Genomic DNA, 18677 nt, shown 5'->3' with positions numbered 1-18677 from the left:
CTTGCATTTTGGGCATGATGCTTGCCTTCTACAGAATGTATGTAGGAATTGCCGGCCTAGTCGAAACTCCCTCCCCTACCCCCCACCTTGGTTTCTTTTCTGGATGGAGAAACTGAAGTCCAGAGAGTTAAGACTGACCCAGGATCACTCTGAAAAGGCAGGTCAGAGCTGAATTGTGGAGCGTAAGAGTTCTGCCTCCTAGCTGAGGATTTGTTCAGCTGGTCCTAGGATTGCTGAAAGAGTCCATTCAGCAACCAATCACAGCCTGAGAAGCAGTTAGTGGTATGGGTAGGTCTCCATGCCAGGAGAGTGGGTCATGAAGTTAAGAAATATTTTCATGAAGAAATATTTTCGATTTTGTTAGGGAGGCATTGTAAACCTGGGATCTATGAATATTATGATACCACAAGTAGAATTTGGGGTTTATTTGTGTTTTCCCAGGAAGAAGAACATGGCTGTCTATGTTGGATTCTCAAAAGGGTCTATAGTTCCCCAAAAGATCAATAACCTGGGTTCAAGTCCAACTCGGACTGCTGTCCTTCCAGGAATCATCTCCACATAGGAGTGCCTGCTGCCTCCCCTGAAGGTGCTGGAGAAATGAGGTCATGTAACATTTTCTCTTCCTAATCACTCTTGATCTGTCATCAGCAGGGATGGACTAAAACAAACAACCCTCCTCGCCACCCTCACCCTCACCCCTGCCAGGTCCCCCCCAGTACGTGCCTCATTCTGTTTGCGTCCAGAAATATCAATAGCTTCATAAAGTGTTCCAAGGTATTTTATAGGATTGTGCTATAATTTAATTGAAGCCTCTCCCTCCAGCCCCATAGAAAAGGACATTTGGTCTCATAATCTCATGTCTTATAAGTCCCGTGGTGGAGGGAGGGCTCTAGGCCAGACCTGGATGTTGATACTTGGTGTTTCCTGCTGACAGTAATGGACAGCTCCCAATCTGGCCACCTCTGATGGGGGAATTAGAAGTAGCCTCTCTTTCTCTCTTCAATTTTATGTGGAGTGTGTGTGTGTGTGTGTGTGTGTGTGTGTGTGTGTGTGTGTGTGTGTGTGTGTGTGTGTGTGTGTGTGTGTGTGTGTGTGTGTGTGTGTGTGTGTGTGTGTGTGTGTGTGTGTGTGTGTGTGTGTGTGTGTGTGTGTGTGTGTGTGTGTGTGTGTGTGTGTGTGTGTGTGTGTGTGTGTGATGGGGCACTGGGCAAGTCATGTCAGAGGAAACAGACCATGAATGGTAGGGCAGGAAAAGCCTCCAGTCCCCAAATCCCAGCTGCACTTTTGAGGTTCTTGCCAGTGACGTGTCAATGCTGTTTATGTGGCTGGAAGGAAGAAAAGAAAGTGGCATTTCTTAAAATGGTCTGTTAGGCACCAGGCACCATTCTAGATACTGTCTCACACAATTAATCCTCGCAAAACATGGGCAAGCTAGACATCCAAGTTCCCGTAGTGAGGGGAAGGGGATCAAGGTTTGGAAAGGCTGTGAAACTTGTCCAAGGCCCAGAGCTAGTAAGTGGCAGAGCTGGGCTCCGAAGGTCCGTCAGCCCCACATGCCGTTCCATCCCACAGGGGCGGATAGCCAGCTGGGTGCCAAGGATACTCCTCTCCCCTCGCTGCCTCCGTGAATTCTGCCTGCTCAGCTTCAGCGGCTTCAGCTTCTGCAGGAGCCTCAATGCCCCCAGGCTTCCATGGCCTCTTCCTTTTCTGATCTCCCAGCAAAACAGAATCACTGGAAACATGTCCTTTAGCACTGTATGTGTCTTATCTCCTCCACTTGATCAGCAACATTTTGAGAGGATGAACCTGACCTTACATTTCTCCTGCACCGTCTCGCCTACCCACCCAGTCAGTGCACCTAGGAGCTACCCAATACCCAGAGGGAGGAGGAGGCAAAGCCAGAAAAAGTTCACTTAAGAAGAGCTTTCCTCATTTGAGAGTGGAGAGCCTGAGACCCAGAGAGGGAAGGCATTTTCTAAGGTCAAACAGCAATTCAGTAAAGGACCCACGATTGGAACCTGAATTTGTTTCTCTAGTGTTAAAAGGAGTTAGGATAGATGGTCTCGAAGAACCCTTCCAAATCGAATAGCTAATTGCTAGTTTAATTTTTTTCCGGCAACATTTAACTGAGCATCTACTGAGTGCTAGGCACTGTTCTAGGCACTGGAGGATCTGCTGAGAACAAGAAAGACATATTCTTGCAGCCACAGAGCCTAAGTGTAATGTTGACAGCACATGGACATAAGGGCTCCCATAAGGATTAAGTATAGGGCGCCAGGGAGGTGTAGAAGACAGGCCCTCCCACTAGACTGGGGGCTGGTGGTCAGGGAAGGCTCCAGAAGAAGTAATACTCAAGGTCAGACAAGATGTGGTTGAGCCAAAGAGGACAAGCCCTCTGGGGCAGGAGGAACCACATATTGGAAGGCCTAGAGGCAAAGCAGGGCATAGCCCTTTGGAAAGGAGAGCAAGCAGATGAGAAAGGGGAGGACCGTTTATGGGGCCTTGCCAACTGCCCTGAGGAATTTGGGCTTCATCCTGAGAGTCATGTGGAGCCTTTGAAGAATTTTAACATTATTATGTTTGTATTTTATGACTGATATTTAAAAAATATTTTCTTTTTTCTTATTATAAAAGTAAATGCATGTTGATGGTAAAAAAAAGGTAAAGGCACATCCCTTAAAAGAAGAAAAACAAAGTAGCCATAGGGTCTCGTGATGAAATGGCTAATGAAAAGTGAGAGCAGGAGACCTGGAGGATGTATCTGGTGTCCTCGGGCAGCTCGACTCCTCCTCCTGGCAGCCCACGCTCTGCCCACAGCAGCTGCTGCCCAAACAAGCTGTTGCATCGATTTTCTCCCCTCTGGTTGGGAAACGGCAGTAGGAAATGCAGTTTGGAGGCAATCGATGTAATTGGTGTAATAGGCTGAAGGCTAAAGGCTGTTTTGCTTAGTTAGCCCTGCAATCACGCTGGTCAGTGTTCAACATGCTGGGGGGCCCTGTTCAGGTTCAGGGGCCAGAGGAGCAACATTTGAGTTCTCTACCCTAGAACCTCAGGTTCCAGCTCTGGTAGTTGGCTTCCAGGTCTCAAGCTCTCAAGGGTGGCCCATCTAAGTCTGAGGTGGGAGGGATTTCCAGAGCTCTAGCTCAATAGTCTTTAGCATCAACTCACCCATCCTCCCTGTGAAGAGTCCCTGATGGTCTGCTTTCTGGTACCTAGGCAACTGCCTTGCTTCTAAGACCAAGGCAGAGCATTAATCCCTTCATTCACTCATTCTGTCATTCAATAAACATTTACTGGCCGCTTTCTGTGTGCCACCTGCAGTGGGATCTGCCCCCCACTGCCACCCCCACTGTGTCTAATTTCAGATTCTAACCTTTTCCAGTAGACTCCTCTAAACTCAGTACTGTGGCAAAAGAGGAAGCATGAAGTGTTTTAGTAGGAAAGAGCCTGTGTGAGTGTAGTGGTGAGAAGGGGATGTGGTGGGCAGGGTGTTGTTACCTTTGCAATCAGAGCCAAGAGACAGTGCCCAAGCCCTGGACAAAGAACCAGATTCTTAGACCTTCCTAGGTCTCAGCATTCTGGCTCTCAAGCGATGTCTCTTCTCGAGACTCATTTCTACTCTATAAACATGTATTAGGCCTAGAATGGTGATGATGGAGGCATAAGGTCTTGGTTTCTATCCTCAGACAGTTCAAATTATCTAGCGGGTGAGGCAAGGTATGGACACAAATATCTACCGTACAAAACTGACAGTGACAGAGGTCAAGGGGGTTTTAAAACTTTGCTATTAGATATTGCTCTCAAGCTGTTGAGATAGTTTCCAGCCAGGTTGGATGAATCTGGAAAAGCTTTCAGAGAGACGGTGACATTGGAAATAGCCCCCCCCCCCTTTTTTTTAAGATTTTATTTATTTATTTGACAGAGAGAGCAGCAGAGGGAGAGGGAGAAGCAGACTCCCCGCTGAGCAGGGAGCCCGATGCGGGGCTCCATCCCAGGACCCTGGGATCACGACCCTAGCCGAAGGCAGACGCTTAACCGACTGAGCCACCCAGGGGTCCCAGGAAATAGCCCCTTTCAGTTTGCCTCATCCTACTGAAGTTAGCCTCTCTAGGTCTGGTGTTGTTCTGAGATGGGAGCTCTGTCTAATTGCAGCTGGAAAGGAGGCCAGGGGTGTGTGAGGAGGAAGTCCGGAGGTGAGGAGCGAGGCTTAGAGCAGGACAGGACTTGAGACCGGGATGTGGCCTCCTCAGTCTTTACATTACGGTGTATATAGCTCCTCAGCGTCTTTACATCACGGTGTATATAGCTCCTCAGTCTTTACATTACGGTGTATATAGTTGCAGGTAGAAGGAATCTCGTGTAGAAGGGACAGCACAAGCAAAGGTGTGGAAGTAGGGGCATTCCGACCATTCAGCTTTGCTCAACCACTAGCCGTAGAAGTAATAATAGGTCCCCCTTATTGAGGACCTACTATGTTCTAGGCATTGTGCTAAGCACGCCACACATTTCCTCTCATTTTATCTTTAAAACAATCCTATAACATAGGTATTTTCAACCTAAGTTATAGGTGAAGATTCAGAGAGGTTAAGTAATTTGTCCAAACTCACCCAGTAATCAGTAAGGTTGGAATTTGGATCTGGTTTGTCTGATTATACAAGTTCATGCTCTCAACTACTCTGCTGTGATAAGGCGGTAAAATGGGTTGATTTGAGACTGCAGATATCTTTAACTGCCAAACCAAGGGGTTTGGATTTTGTCATGTAGTCAACTGGGCACTGCTGGGGTCTTAAGCAGTGGAGCAATATCTCTGTTTGATTTCAGAAAGGTCAGTATGGCAGAAAGACCATGGAGTCCTGGAAGTGAGAGAAACAGGCACAGGGGGACCTGTTTTGAGGCTGTTGTGGCAGTCCAAGAAGGGCCAGCTAAGCTAAGACAGCAGGAATGGAGTCTGGGGTAGATGAGAGAAGCATATTTCTGTCATGACCATCATCAAATATTACAGTTAGAAAGAACCTGTGGAGAATTCTGTCTCAGCGTTTTCATTTTACACACAGCCCAGAGAGGGAAAGGGACTCTCCCTGGGCCACACAGCAATTCAGCGACTAAGGTGGGACTTGCATACAGACGTCTTGACCCCATCCCACTTCTTTTCCTATCTCCTTGTACACCTTTGAGGGTAGGAGAAGGAGAACCTAGTTGAAGGTGCCATTAAGCAGGCTCTGCTTTCCTTGGAGAAGCTCAAATGTGAACTTGGCTCTGACAGGATTTGGGATTAGCATGAGAGCTGGACCAGTCTGCTGAAAGCCAGGGCCTGGGGGCATCAGAGTAGAGGATGCCCAGGCTTGGTTTATGAGCCGCTCCTTCCTCGCCCACCTGCTGCCCTTCTTCCTAAGCACTTCCTCAGACCTCTGAGAAGCACTGGGGAGCCAAAGTCATAGACTTTGTGAGACAAGTCAGTCCCAGCTCTTCCCAGTTCTGTGAAAGTAAGGACCTGGCTCATTGGCATATGCGGAGTTTACTAAATCCTGCCCGAGTGCCAGGTCCTGTGCTAAGAGCTTTAGCGGACACTTTCTCTCTAAATTCTCACAGTGATGCCATTTTACAGATAAACTGAGGCCTGGGGAATATCAAGGGCTTTGTGTAAAGTTAGTGACAGAGCCGAGACTTGAATCCATGACTCGCTGACTCCAAAGTCTGCTTTTAAGTAGTATATAGCATTGGCTCCTTTTTATTAATAATGCATCATATTTAGTTGCTGTTCTGTGCCATTTGGCATGAAGAGAAGATTCTTCTCCCCACTGGACAGGTGAGGAAATTAAAGTCCTAAAATCTTGAGTTCCCACCGCTAGTCACTGGTAGATCCAGAATTGATAACAGCGGTGCAAATAATACTAATACTTAAGATTGAGACTTAACCACGTGTAAGGAATGATGACAAGAGCACGATGTGTGTTATTTTATCTTCATAATAATCCTGTGATGTAGGTTCTATTACCATTCCCATTTTACAGTTAGATAAATCAAGGCACACAGAGGCAAAAGTACTGTTTCTGACATCACACAGCGAGTAAGTGCCGAAGCTGACATTTGGACCCAAGATTTTCATGCCAGAGCCCACGCACTTAAGTCCTAGACTGCACCGCCCGGGATTTCCTAGAATTGCCCCAAGTGAGAGTTTCATGTCACCTGAATGCCATCGGATACTGCTTCTCGCTATGATTATGTAGCTGTGGGTTTGCAGAGACCCACAATTATCAGGAAGTATTAAAAGGACAAAGCTTCTGCCCCAAGTCCAGCAGTCCACTAGTGCTTCTACCTCAGTCCTGATCTGACCCTTGAATTTGACCCATCGTCTGCTCTACACTCAAGTCCAGTGCTGGCAGACTCCCCAGATCCCGACCCATTGACTCCTTGGATCCAGATGCTGGCTCTGTGGCTTGAACCTCTCCCAAGTCACCACACTGCCTGGTGCGTTCTCATTCGGATTTCACGCAACCAGAGATACATTTGTTGTAAAGAACTGTGGATGGTTTGGACCAGCGGAGCTGAGCGTCTTTGTTTGTCTTTAGGGAATCACTAAAACACAGCATGAGTTTAATAATTACATAAAAAGCTAATAGCAACTACTTTTATTGGGAGTCTAGCATTTGCTAGAACTTTATATGCATTGTATCTCTGAACCTTTCATCAACCTAGCACATTGGGTATTATTATCCTCATTTTACAGGGGAGGAAACTGAAATCCAGAGAGATCAAATAGAGGTTAAATGTCTGCCCCAAGCTCCCAATAGCTAGTAGGTGTTAGAGCAGGGATATGAATCCAGGAATGTTTGGCTCCCAATTTCATGTTCTTTTCACAACTGCATGCTGCCACTCTAGTTCCTTTTTTTTTTTTTTTAAACCAAATTCCTATGTGGGTAGGTAAAAGAAATATAACAGACATAGTATACTGGGACCCCACTGAGCCCATGTGACAGGTTGGCTCATGCATGTCCTTATAGTCAGTAGCAGGTGAAGAACTTTGGATTGGGATATTAAACAGTGAGGTGGCTTCATAACTGGTTGCCAAAGGGTGCAAATTGGGGGTGGATGTTAAGCTGGAAAGAGGAACGAGGACAGTGTTGGCAGCACGGGGCACAGTAGTGAGACATGCCACTAGCACATTTGGCAATATGGAAACCACAGGTTGCTCTGTGTGGGTTAAACTAACAGCAGAGAAGAATTTTCAGTAGAGGAGTTTGGCAAGGCCCAGCATCAATCACAATGTCCCACGTGTAATCCCGATGATTTGGAACAGGCCTGTGCTTGTAATTTAATAACTGGAACCCTAATTTACTGGACTGTATCTCATTTAGAGAACTGTTTTATAAACATATGGGAGTATTCATTTAGTAGTATGAGAAAGGGTGTTTTGAGGAGCAGGAATTTGGCAGTTGGTAATCTAGCATCATCTGGTGGGGGGGAACACCAACATTTTCATTCCTGCAGAGAGGGTTTCTGTGTGGTGAGGCAGGGATGCTTTCTTAGATCTCTCTCTGGCCTGGATGAAATTTTCCCTAAAGACTGTCTGTCTTCTTTTCCTGTAATTCCAGGTATGTCTAATGTGACTCCTGATTGGCTTCCCCGATATTCAGAGAGCGGCAAGGGAGTGCTTTCATGGAGGACATAGCATTCTTATTACTTGAATGGAAGGCCCCACTGTAAATTAAATAACGTGGCAGTCTTATTTACCAACTTCAGTCTTTTGTGGGTTTGATTGTCCTGAGTCAGCCTTTCTGAATCCGATGATAGGGAGCCAACTCTGAGCTGTCATAAATTCCCGATTGCGACGCCCCCCTCGGTGGTGTGCTGGGAGAGAGGCATCCAGCCCCGTTTTCTGTCTGTAACAGACTCTAATGGCATTTCTGAGCCTTCTCTCTTTGGCCTTCTTTTAGTATTCAGTTTATCGAGGCTTTGTGGAGTGTTGAGCCATATCTAATTGGATGACATTTAATAGACTTTCTGTTGGATTCCCCCAAACCCAAGAGTATAAAAAATGACCTAGCATTAGCTGTGTAGAGAGACAAAGTGTAATGGAAAAAAGCAACAACAACAAAAGGATCTCATCCAAAACAGCAGCCAACCTCACAAAATATCCACGAATAAACCTAACAAGAATCTGTGACTCATAGATATTTAAGAAAAACCCCAACAACTCTAAAACTTTACTGAAAGGCATAAAGGAATACCTAGATAAATGGAGAGATGTACCGTGTTTATATGATATTGTAAAGATGTCAGTTCCTCCCAAATTAATCTATAAACTCAATGCAACCCCAATAAAAACCTGAGGTGATTTTTATCAGCCTCAACAAGCTGATTCTAAAGTTCATAAGGAAGGGGAAATGGGCTAGAAACATCAGGAAAACCTTGTAAAGAACAACAGAGAACTTTTTCTACCAGACATAGAAATATAACGTTAAGCCATAATAATTAAGATAGTGTGGTATTGGTGCAGAAACAGACAAATGAAGCAACAGAACAACACATTGAGACTGGAAACAGATGTAGGTATATATGGGGATTTAGTTTATGAGAAGGATAACATTTCACAGTGGAGAAATACTGACCACTTAAGAATAATGATGGGGAAATTACTATCTAATTGGAGAAAAATAGAGTTGAACCACCACCAAATACTTTACAGAAAAACAAAACCAACTATATTAAGGAGGTACATGTAAAAAGGGAAACCTATAATATTATTGATAATGCCCAGCACGCAAAGAATATGCAAAGATGCTCAAATTCACTAGGAGTCTGGAGTGAAAATTAAAAATGACAATGAGGCACCATTAAAAAAAATTCCATTTGATAAAATGAAAAGGCTTGACAATATCTTGGGTCGGTAAGGATAAAGAGAGATGAACACTGTTGTGGGGACAGTGAATTAGAAGCTTCCTTGGAAGTAAGCTGGACAATGAATCTGTCAAAATCACAAAAAGTTGCATGTCCTTTGATCAAGTCATTCCACTCTGGAACATCCTGAGGAAATGTGCAGAGTTATGTACAAGAATATTCTTTGTGGCATTGTTTGTAATAGTAAAAAGCTGCATAAACATAAAAGGTCCACCAGGAAAAGAACTTTTTTAAAAAAAATCTTATTTATTTATTTGAGAGAGAGAGCACAAGCAGGGGAGCAGCAGAGGGAGAGGGAGAAGCAGACTCCCCACTGAGCAGGGAGCCCGATGTGGGACTTGATCCCAGAACCATGAGATCATAACCTGAGTTGAAGGCAGACGTTTAACCGACTGAGCCACCCAGGCGTCCCGAAAAGAGTGGTTTAATACCACAGAATGATGGCCTGTCCTGAGCATGGGATTTTTTTTTTTAAAGATTTATTTATTTATTTGAGAGACAGAGAGCGCAGGGGGAGGGGCGGAGGGAGAGAGAGAATGTCAAGCATGTTCCCCCTGAGCATGGAGCCCGATGTGATGCGGGGCTCCACCTCACGACCCTGAGATCATGACCTGAGCTGAAATCAAGAGTCCAAAACTTAACTGCCTGAGTCACCCAGGTGCCCCATGGAGCATGGGATTTTACAGGCAGCTTGGAAACAGATTAGAATTATTTGTCCTATCTGGCATGTGGTAATAAACCAACTCTTATATTCCAAGTTGGTGTTGTGCAGAGACCTAGGAATGAGTTAGACCATATGTAGTCACGGGGAGAGAGATTCCAAGACACGGTGGGAAGGGAAAGAACACAGTCCTATTTATACAACGGTTGTGCATATGTACATATATGTATGTGCGATCGAGCGAGGTAGCAGGATGTACATGACTTGTTTGTAGTGCTTAACTCAGGATAGGACAGTGGGAGTTGGAGGAGAGTGGGAAGCAGGGGTCATTCTTCTTTTCTTTCTCTCTCTTTTTTTTATTGGACTGACTACAAAAGCTTGTTTTCATCTGTTACTCAGGTATTTAAAAGAATGTTCCAGAGTCTAGCTGTCTGTAGCATAGTGTGAGTTAACACTGGGACACAGCTACCTAATGGGAAATGTCTTTGAAGTGGTATGCATAGAAATGATTTTCGGGTTCTGAGGAGGTTCCCTGGGGTGGCCTTGGGGAGGCAGGGATTGAGGGAAAAACCAAGGGATAGCCTTGTTTTGGTTTGTTTAATCAGTTTGTCAAAGTGCTACAGAAGATTTAGCTTAAAACTGAACTGAGCTGCTGTTAAAAGCAATGCTTTGAAGCCCACTAACCCAGAATTGGGATGGCAGTGGCCTCACCTTGGGATTGGTTAGCCCGGTAATGGGTATTAAGGAGGGCACGTACTGCATGGAGCACTGGGTGTTTCACGAAAACAATGGATCATGGATCACCACATCAAAAACTAATGATGTATTGTATGGTGATAATGGTGACTAGCATAACATAATAAAATTAAAAAAAAAAACAAAACCCCTTCAAATAAAAAAGCAAACAAGACAACAAACAAGTGAATGTTTACATTTGAGATGTTGCTTCAAGGAACATAGTGATGTGATAGTGACTGGAAGGGAGATCATTTTTAGATAGGGAGTCAGGGAAGAGCTCTCTGAAGAGATAGCTGAGCCCTGCAGGATGAGAAGGAGCCATTTCACACAGAGATCTCTCTGGGTGGACGGAACAGAACAGAATAGAGGAAGAGAAGCTGCTGTGGGTCTTGAAGCAGGAGAATGCTGTGATCGGATTTAGGGCTTCAAAAGATTCCTCTAGCCACTATGGGAAGCGGTAGGGGACAGGACGAGGGGAGGCATGGAAGCCAGGTAGAAGGTTGTTTTAGTCAAGCAGGAGAAAGATGATGTCACCTAGACTGACATCAGCAGGGTTGGGAAGAAGTAGATGGATTTAGTTTTATCTTCATGACTCAATGTATCTGCTTTATTCAATCAGTTGACCCCAGAAGTAGGTTGGAGTTGTAAAGTACTGCTTCCCAAACAATGTATTAACATTTAGGGTTGGACTAAGGGGTAGTGGTAGCTGTCCTTGTGTATCTTGAGGTCTCATTTGCAAATATCCAAAGGGATGGTTGGACAAGGTCTTGTTGTGATGCAAGTTCTGATAGAATTGCACAGATCCTACTGATTAACCAGACCACAGTGCAGAAGACCAGGATGAGGTCATGTCCTCCGATGGCCCATCGTCCCCTTGGCTCTGCCACCTTTCCTCTTGCCTCATGCTGAGCAGGTGGGTTGGGCCAAGAGCAGGGCTTCAGAAGTCAGGCAGCCGGGGGGATAGTAACTGGTGAGGACATTTGTCGGCTGGAAAGGCTTCAGTGAATTAAGCCCCTCTGAGCTTCGGTTTCCTCATCTATAAAATGGGATTGTTGGATTGCATGGAATAATCCCCATAATTTGCTAAGCACAGATGCTAGGTTTTCAATAAAGTGATCAATAAATGACAAACACTGCCACCTCACCCTCTCTTCACAGCCAAGCTTTTTGGAAGAATTATCTTCCTACTGTCTTTCCTTCAGTTTGTCTTCTGCTTTCTCCATGCCCCTGATGTTACATTCCCTAATTTCATACACGCTCCCCTTCCTGCAGCCCCCACTGCCAACCCATTGGATACTATTGTCTTTTCTTACTTGACTTTCCCCCTCCTTTAGCACCGTTGAACACAAACAGGTTTCTTAAAACCCTCTTACCTTTGGGTCATTCTGTGACATCATCCTCTGCTGGAAGGTTTTAACATGGAGAGTACCATGATCAGATTTCCACTTTAGAAAAATTACCCAAAGTCACACAACAGCGTTTTCACAGTACCTGGCACATAGGAGGTAAGTGTTGGCCAATATTGCTATGGGTTGTCATGATTCGCTATGTCCCATAGTGTCCTGTGATCTCTCTCATCACACTGTGTTGTCACCTTTGGTTTTGTTGTTCATCGTCTCCAAACGAGAAAGCAGAGACCTACTATTCTGTTTACTTCTGGGGATGTGGGGGGATCACACTTTTCTTCAGGCAGGGCCACGTGACTTCCTTTGGAGAATGAGGTGCTCAAGGCTTCAGTGCTTTCTTCCCTTGCACAACAAATGTGAAATCACATATTGATATGGAGATGCAATGCTCAGCCACGACATCGAGGATAATAGTCTTGGAGAGTCCCCTGGATCTGTAGCAGACTTGAGATGAGTGATAAATCAGTCTTTGTTGTTTTAAGACTTTGAGATTTGGGGGGTTGTTTGTTGCAGCAAGAAAGCCTAGACTAATATGAATAAAACAGAACTCTATTCCTAGAGCTTAATGCCATGTTCAGCACATACAGGACCTTAATAAATGGAGGTGGAAAGCATAAATGAATAAATAGGGAACAGAAGGAAAAAAACCAAGAAGGCATCTCCTCAGGCTTATGTATTGGAGTCCTTGGCTGATTGGTTCAGTAGTTAACAATCCTTTGCCTTTCTATAGCATTCATGAAAGTCTTTCATACCTATTACTCGTGTGTTCTACACACCATTCTTGGAGCCAGATACCTAGCAGGGACTCAGTATCAGTAGCATGAAATGGTGGCAGAGTTAGAACTCAACTCCTGGTCTCTTGATTTCTGGGCCAGGACTCTGTCCATTGTTCCTTAATACCTACAAATGAGGCCAAACTTGTGGACTATAGTTGGATAGGCTGTCACCAATCACTGGGGGTCCTGGACAGAGTGTGCCTGTCTCTATGCCAGGCTGGCCCAAGACTTGGCAAGAGAGGCCAGAGCACATGTCCTAATAATGGACATACTGGGATTCATGCCCAAAGGACATCAATACACATGCACACAGACACATATATACACACATGCACATACTCTCTCTCCCATTTGTTTACACATGAATCCCAGCTCTCAGTGTGTCCCCACATGTGCACACTCACACGTGCCCCTGCACACATGCATACACATACTCGTACTCACATACTGATACACATTTAAATACTCTTTCACTTATTCACATGTAATTGTGTGTACACACATTCACACGCATGTGCATACACACATAAATGTGCTCACTCAAATGCTGAAGTATACTTAAATATGTGCTCATCTACCCACAAATCCCCATATACAGTTGTGTAACTGAAGACAAGACACTTCATGTACATTCACTCTTAAGTACTTGTACATATTCTTACATATATGTGTGCACACAGGAACATGCAATCCATACTTTTTTACGTGTACGTTTATAACCACAGAAGCAGACATACTTATGTTCATACCTGTACTTGGTCATACACGTTTCTCTTGGAGGTTACCTGTTTCAGTATTTTTAAGCTAGCATATACATGTACAACATGCCTATGTGCATACACATTTGCACAAATACACAGCCCCACAGTATACACAGGGGCATAAATACTACACAGACCCGTATATGCTTGTAGTATAAGCACTTAGTGCACACTTCCGTGTGTCCAGACAAGCTGGATGGATCCCTCTGAGTTCTAGCTCCCGATCTTTCTCTTGTAGCCTGCCAAGGGGGCTGCTCTAGTTCAGGACCCCCTTCCCTCTTCCCTTTTTTCCATTCCTGTTCCAACCCTACCTTCGTTTTCTGCATCGCCTCAATGAAAGTCCCTGGAAAGGTCAGATGAAGGGCTGGCAGCTTCAGCCCTCCCCTCGTCGGGAATGGGTAGAGACCCCTGTTGCTTTTCTGGCTGCCTCTCTCTGCTGTCAGGTCTATTAGCGCCAGTGAATAAAGCCAGGTGCTGGGACGCAGACAGTCAGGCCTGGGGACTCCAGCTGTTTATACTGCTGCTCTTGGAGAACAGACACAGCCTGGAAAGTTTTTGGCACTGGGACTACGTCCATATCACCACAGGCCCAGGAGGCACAGCTGGCTCTTTGCGTGGTCGGTGAGGCCAAGTCCTGGGCTGGGAGTCCATTCAGTGAAGCTCTCTTTCATCTCTGATTTCCTTATGATGAAAGGAAACAAGCAAGGGCTGGGGAATGCCAAACATCCAGGAATTAAATATTTATATATTTGGCTCAGGAGAAGATGGGCTTTGGGGGGAGATAAGATCTGAGTTCAAATTCCACCTCTGCCACTGATCAGCTGTGTGACTTTATGCAAGTGACTTAACCTTTCTGAGCCTCAACTTACTTATCTGTAAAATGGGGATAACATTTCTGTGCCTCATGGCAGTTGTCGTGAGCTCTGAATGAGATGACATATGCAGAAGTGCTCTGCTCGCTGCCTGGCCCGCAGTAGCATTTAAGGCGTGGTTGTGGCTCTTGTTATTAATATAGGTCCAGTCTTGCTCTCTAAACATATTCTGAGTGACAAGGAAAGAGGCTTGAATGGGAAAGTGGTCCAAAGGATTTGGTCGGTGGGATCTAGATGAGAAAGAAGCTGAGGGTGAGGGGAAGCCTTGGCCACGTGAAGAGCATCAGACCTGGGTTTCTGTCACACCTGCTTCATGCTGTGTGACCTTGCTCCATGCTGTCCCCACTCTAGCCGTCAGATTCCCTCTCTGTAAAATGAAGGACTGCCTTAGACAATTTCTTAAAGTTTTTCTAGTTCTGAGATATTAGGTTATGTTTTTCTGAAATCATCTGCAAAGTAAATTAAACGCATGTAGATAACTAAGGACCTCCTTTGTGGGGGGGGGGAGTCACAGTATTGTGGAATGTACAAGCTGAACATGGTAACTCCTATTTTGGATTAACATTAATTAAGAAGGAGAAAACTGTGTCACCTGTGGACCACTCCCAAGGAGGCACATCATTGCCAATTCTTCATTCTTCGTCTGTGGATTCTGTTTCTCCACTGCAGGGGGCCGTGTCCCCCGGGCTTACCTTGTGGGCTCTCTCTGGTTTTAGTATGTACTATTTTCCTCTGAGGTGTGCTGATCCTGGCATGAGGTGAGGTTGGATTTCTGCTTTTGATACTGCTTAGGTGGTTGCTTAAGCATGCTGTGTGGGTCTGTGGTCCCTTGATTTCCTGAGTCTTTGCCCTTTGATGTAATGCCAGGGTGGTGCACAGCAAACACCTTCTAGGGGTCAGGAGAACTGGATCTTTATCCGTGCCTGGGGTGTCCATATCTGTTTCCTCAGCTGCACACTGGGGGACATAGTGTCTACCATGTCTACTGTGTAGAGAGTGGTCGGAAGACCAAGTATTTAGTGAAGGAATCAGATGAGAGAGTGGGTGTGAAATGTGTTGAAAATTATAAGCGGTATTTAATAATAATGGCTGATATTCACTGCGTGTGTACTTTGTGTCAAGCCCCGTGCTTAACATTTTCTATGCTTTATCTCTTAATCCTCACAACACGTCACAAGGTGGATGCTACTCGTACCTCACTCTACAGATGAGGAGGCTGACTCAGGCTACCCCGCCCAGGGTCACGGAGCTGAACCTTAAGTTTTGTCTGTCCATGGAAGATTGTGTCTTAATTGCTGCGCTGTCTCTATAGAGAGCAAAATGCAGCAGGACTGAAGTCTGGAAAGGTAGGCAGGAGACATGGGGGAGGGGAAATGGAGGCTCAGGATCGTACAGCTGACCAGTTACAGCTTTGCAGGCTCCATTATTGTCATCATCATCATCATCAACATTATCATGGGAAACATTAAGAGTACTGACAAAAAGCATTTACTGTGACAAAAACTTTATTGCACATAATTTCCACCCATGATACCTCGATGAAGTCAGTATGTTAGTCACCACTGGGATTTTATAGATGGGGAAACCGAGGCTTAAAGACATGAAGCAAACTGACTCCTTATATATAGTGAGTGAGGCCCGGTCTATGTGATGCCAGAGCCTGGCTTGTAACCACCACACAAGCTAAGGGCAAACTGCTATTCTTTTAGGAGGAATCTGTGTCCAGGAAATAGATCTCTGTGTGGCCATTGTAGGGAAACAAGTTGGGATGGGCTTGGAGAGCAGGTATGTACACCTGTTCTCAAAGAACCAAGTTCTTTACATAACTGGGAGGTCCCTGACTTGATCTGACGACTATGTACCATTCCAGAAGGAGAGTGTCACCACACAGAGAATATGAACAATGTGCTTCTGATTTGGGAGGGACAAGAAGAAAAGCATTAGGAGCTCTCAAGACATCCATTCGAAGTGTGGAAAAACTTGTTTTTTTGACCTGGATACCCAGTGAAAAGCAGCCATGTTTGTTCCTAGTCAACAGGTGGGATCATCTCTGTTTGGAGATAATAGGCCTATTAAATTTTAGGGAGTTTGATCAGTTGTCCTTTGGAGGAAGGCAGGGACAGATTTTGGACCATTTGCCCCATGACCTATAGAGCTCAGTGATTTTTACCAGTCCGGGATTGAAAGATTAGATCTAATCTCCATAAATGTTTAGGACCAAATAATTGTGTGAATCAACAGACACTATACTTGATGATTGGTTTATTTATTTTAAGAAGTTATTGAGTACCCATTATTAAATCACCGTGCCAGCTGCTGAGGTTACCACAGGAAATGAGACAAGATTCCACCCCAGAAATAAGTTACGTTATAGCGAGAGCAGGGATGAATAAGCAGACGGTTAACCCTGTTACATGTTACACCCCGAGTGGTAAGTGATATTAAGGCCACTGTAAAATGTGTCACGAGAATGGGTGGGAAGAACTCATCGTAGCCTTGGGGCAAGCATGCAGGTGAACTCACACGTGTACACATGTGTGAGAGTATGCAGGCTGCCTCTGCAGGCAATTCCAGCATAGACTTAGAGGAGAATAGGAAGGACTCAGCAAGGGAAGGGGGGCTGGTGTGGTGCTCTAGGCAGAGTCCTCAATGGCATCAGACAGAGACACACCTGTCTGGAGAACTCTAGGCCTTTCCATTATCCAGAAGGGGAAGCGAGAGAGAGAGAGAAAGAAGAGATGAAGCAGGGCAGAATCACCAAGTGTCTTCTATGCTTTGCAAAGGAATTGGGGCTTAATGCTGAAGGTAAGGGGAGCCACCAGGGAGGTGTTGAACAGGGCAATGGTGTGATTGGATCTGTATTTCAGAAAGACCAGTGTCTGAGAAAGAAGGCTCGGAGTGGGGCTGGATGAGAGTTCAGACTCTTCTGCAGTAATGTGAGCAAGCCCCATGGAAGCCTGAACTTGACTAGGGCCAGGGGGATGTCCAGAAATGGGTGGTTTAGAGGATTTCCTGGCAGTAACATCTGTCTATAGGACTTGGTGACTGGCTGGCTGCTCTCACTTGGCTCATAAAGAGATGACTTTAGGCTGCTTTAATTCCTTTCTCACGAGCTAGATCACTCCCTTCAAAACAAGTACAATTTATTTTTTGTTTTGTTTTGTTTTCAAGGATTGAGAAAAAATTTTTAAAGTATCATTGCATTTACTTATAATCACAAATGTAGTATTTGCTCCTTGCAGAAATTCAAAAAATAGGGAAAGACTGAAAGAAGAAAATTAAAAATGATCCATAAGTCTGCAGTCCAGGGATAATTGCTATTAATGTTTTGGTATTTTTTCCTTCTGGTCTTTTTTTCCAGTATAGTTGATATATTTTAAACTTTTTACTATGAGAATGTTGAAATATATACAAAAGCAGAGAGAGGAGTCAAATCAACCCAGTAGACCCACTGAGGCTTCTAGAAGCAGTCTTCTGCTCTTACAAGCAGCTCTTTACATTTTCTTTTTTTTTTTTAAGATTTTATTTATTTATTTGTCAGAGAGAGAGAGAGCACAAGCAGAGGGAGTGGCAAGCAGAGGGAAAAGCAGGCTCCCCACAGAGCAGGGAGCCCGATGCGGGACTCAGTCCCAGGACCCTGGGATCATGACCTGAGCCGAAGGCAGATGCTTAGATGACTGAGCCACCCAGGCATTTCTACATTTTCTTTTCATCTAAAACTTTAGCCTGTTGCTATGATTTTGTTTCTGTTATCCTGGGTGTTTGGCATATGCTAGCTCTGCTGTCTCTTTGGCCATTTGCAGATGTGTGTCTTCACCCAGAACATTGAATAGGACAGTAAAAATGCCCAAGTCGCACGGTATGCACTGGAGATCTGAAAAAAACACCAGATTCCCCCTCTCCTTGGGGAAGCCCAGTGCAGAGGGTACATAGTTCTGGGAGTGAGACGTCCCCAGCAGGAAATAGCAGCCTGTATTTTGACTCACTCACCATAGTTGTCTCAGCAATGGAACCGAAGCTGTTGATGAAAATGTTGCAGCTCACATTCACTGGGGGACCTGCCAATCAAGAGAGATTTCCTGCTTAACTCCATGGTCAGGAAGGAACCCACAAGATAGGACCCCTTCCTGGAATACTGACTTCAGGGATGGATCCCTCTTGGCAGAGGAGACCCTTACATGCCCTCCACCCCACCCCTGAGCAGCAGGGACTCCCAGCCACATCACTATGCCAGATTCCCTGGTTCCCAAGCAAGCACCAGGTACAGAACACCAGAGGCTGAGCTAGGATGTACTTTCATTAACACAGGATGATTCATCATCCTGCCATATGGCTGAAATCCCTTCCCCAAACCCCATTGGCTGCCTTCTAATTTGTGGCTGAAATGTATTTACGGCTCCAACATTTGGAGGCCATCTTGGGAATCACAAGGAACAGCAAGTTCCTTGCCTTGAACTTATGAACCAAGGATGATTGCCTGAAAGGGCGTTGATGGGAATTACCAGCTGAGGAATCCAGAGGGAACCTCAGGGGAAGTCCATAAGTCTTTATTAAATACTTTCCAG

The 18677-nt window shown here is 45.1% G+C and overlaps 1 protein-coding gene across 2 annotated transcripts in view; it reads right to left on the bottom strand.

Moving 5' to 3' along the window:
* GLRA1 (glycine receptor alpha 1) overlaps positions 1-18677 on the bottom strand; it is a 78388-nt gene that overhangs the window by 23558 nt on the left and 36153 nt on the right. For both annotated transcript variants that reach the window (XM_027606407.1, XM_027606408.1), the window contains exon 3: positions 18103-18170. In XM_027606407.1, the coding sequence (XP_027462208.1) occupies positions 18103-18170 (68 nt within the window). The remainder of the gene's footprint in view (positions 1-18102; positions 18171-18677) is intronic.

This window comes from Zalophus californianus, chromosome 5 (assembly GCF_009762305.2).
Source record: "Zalophus californianus isolate mZalCal1 chromosome 5, mZalCal1.pri.v2, whole genome shotgun sequence".
Lineage (NCBI taxonomy): Eukaryota > Metazoa > Chordata > Mammalia > Carnivora > Otariidae > Zalophus > Zalophus californianus.
The sequence above is the reverse complement of the archived record's forward strand: the minus strand, read 5'-3'. Positions and strand labels throughout refer to the sequence as shown.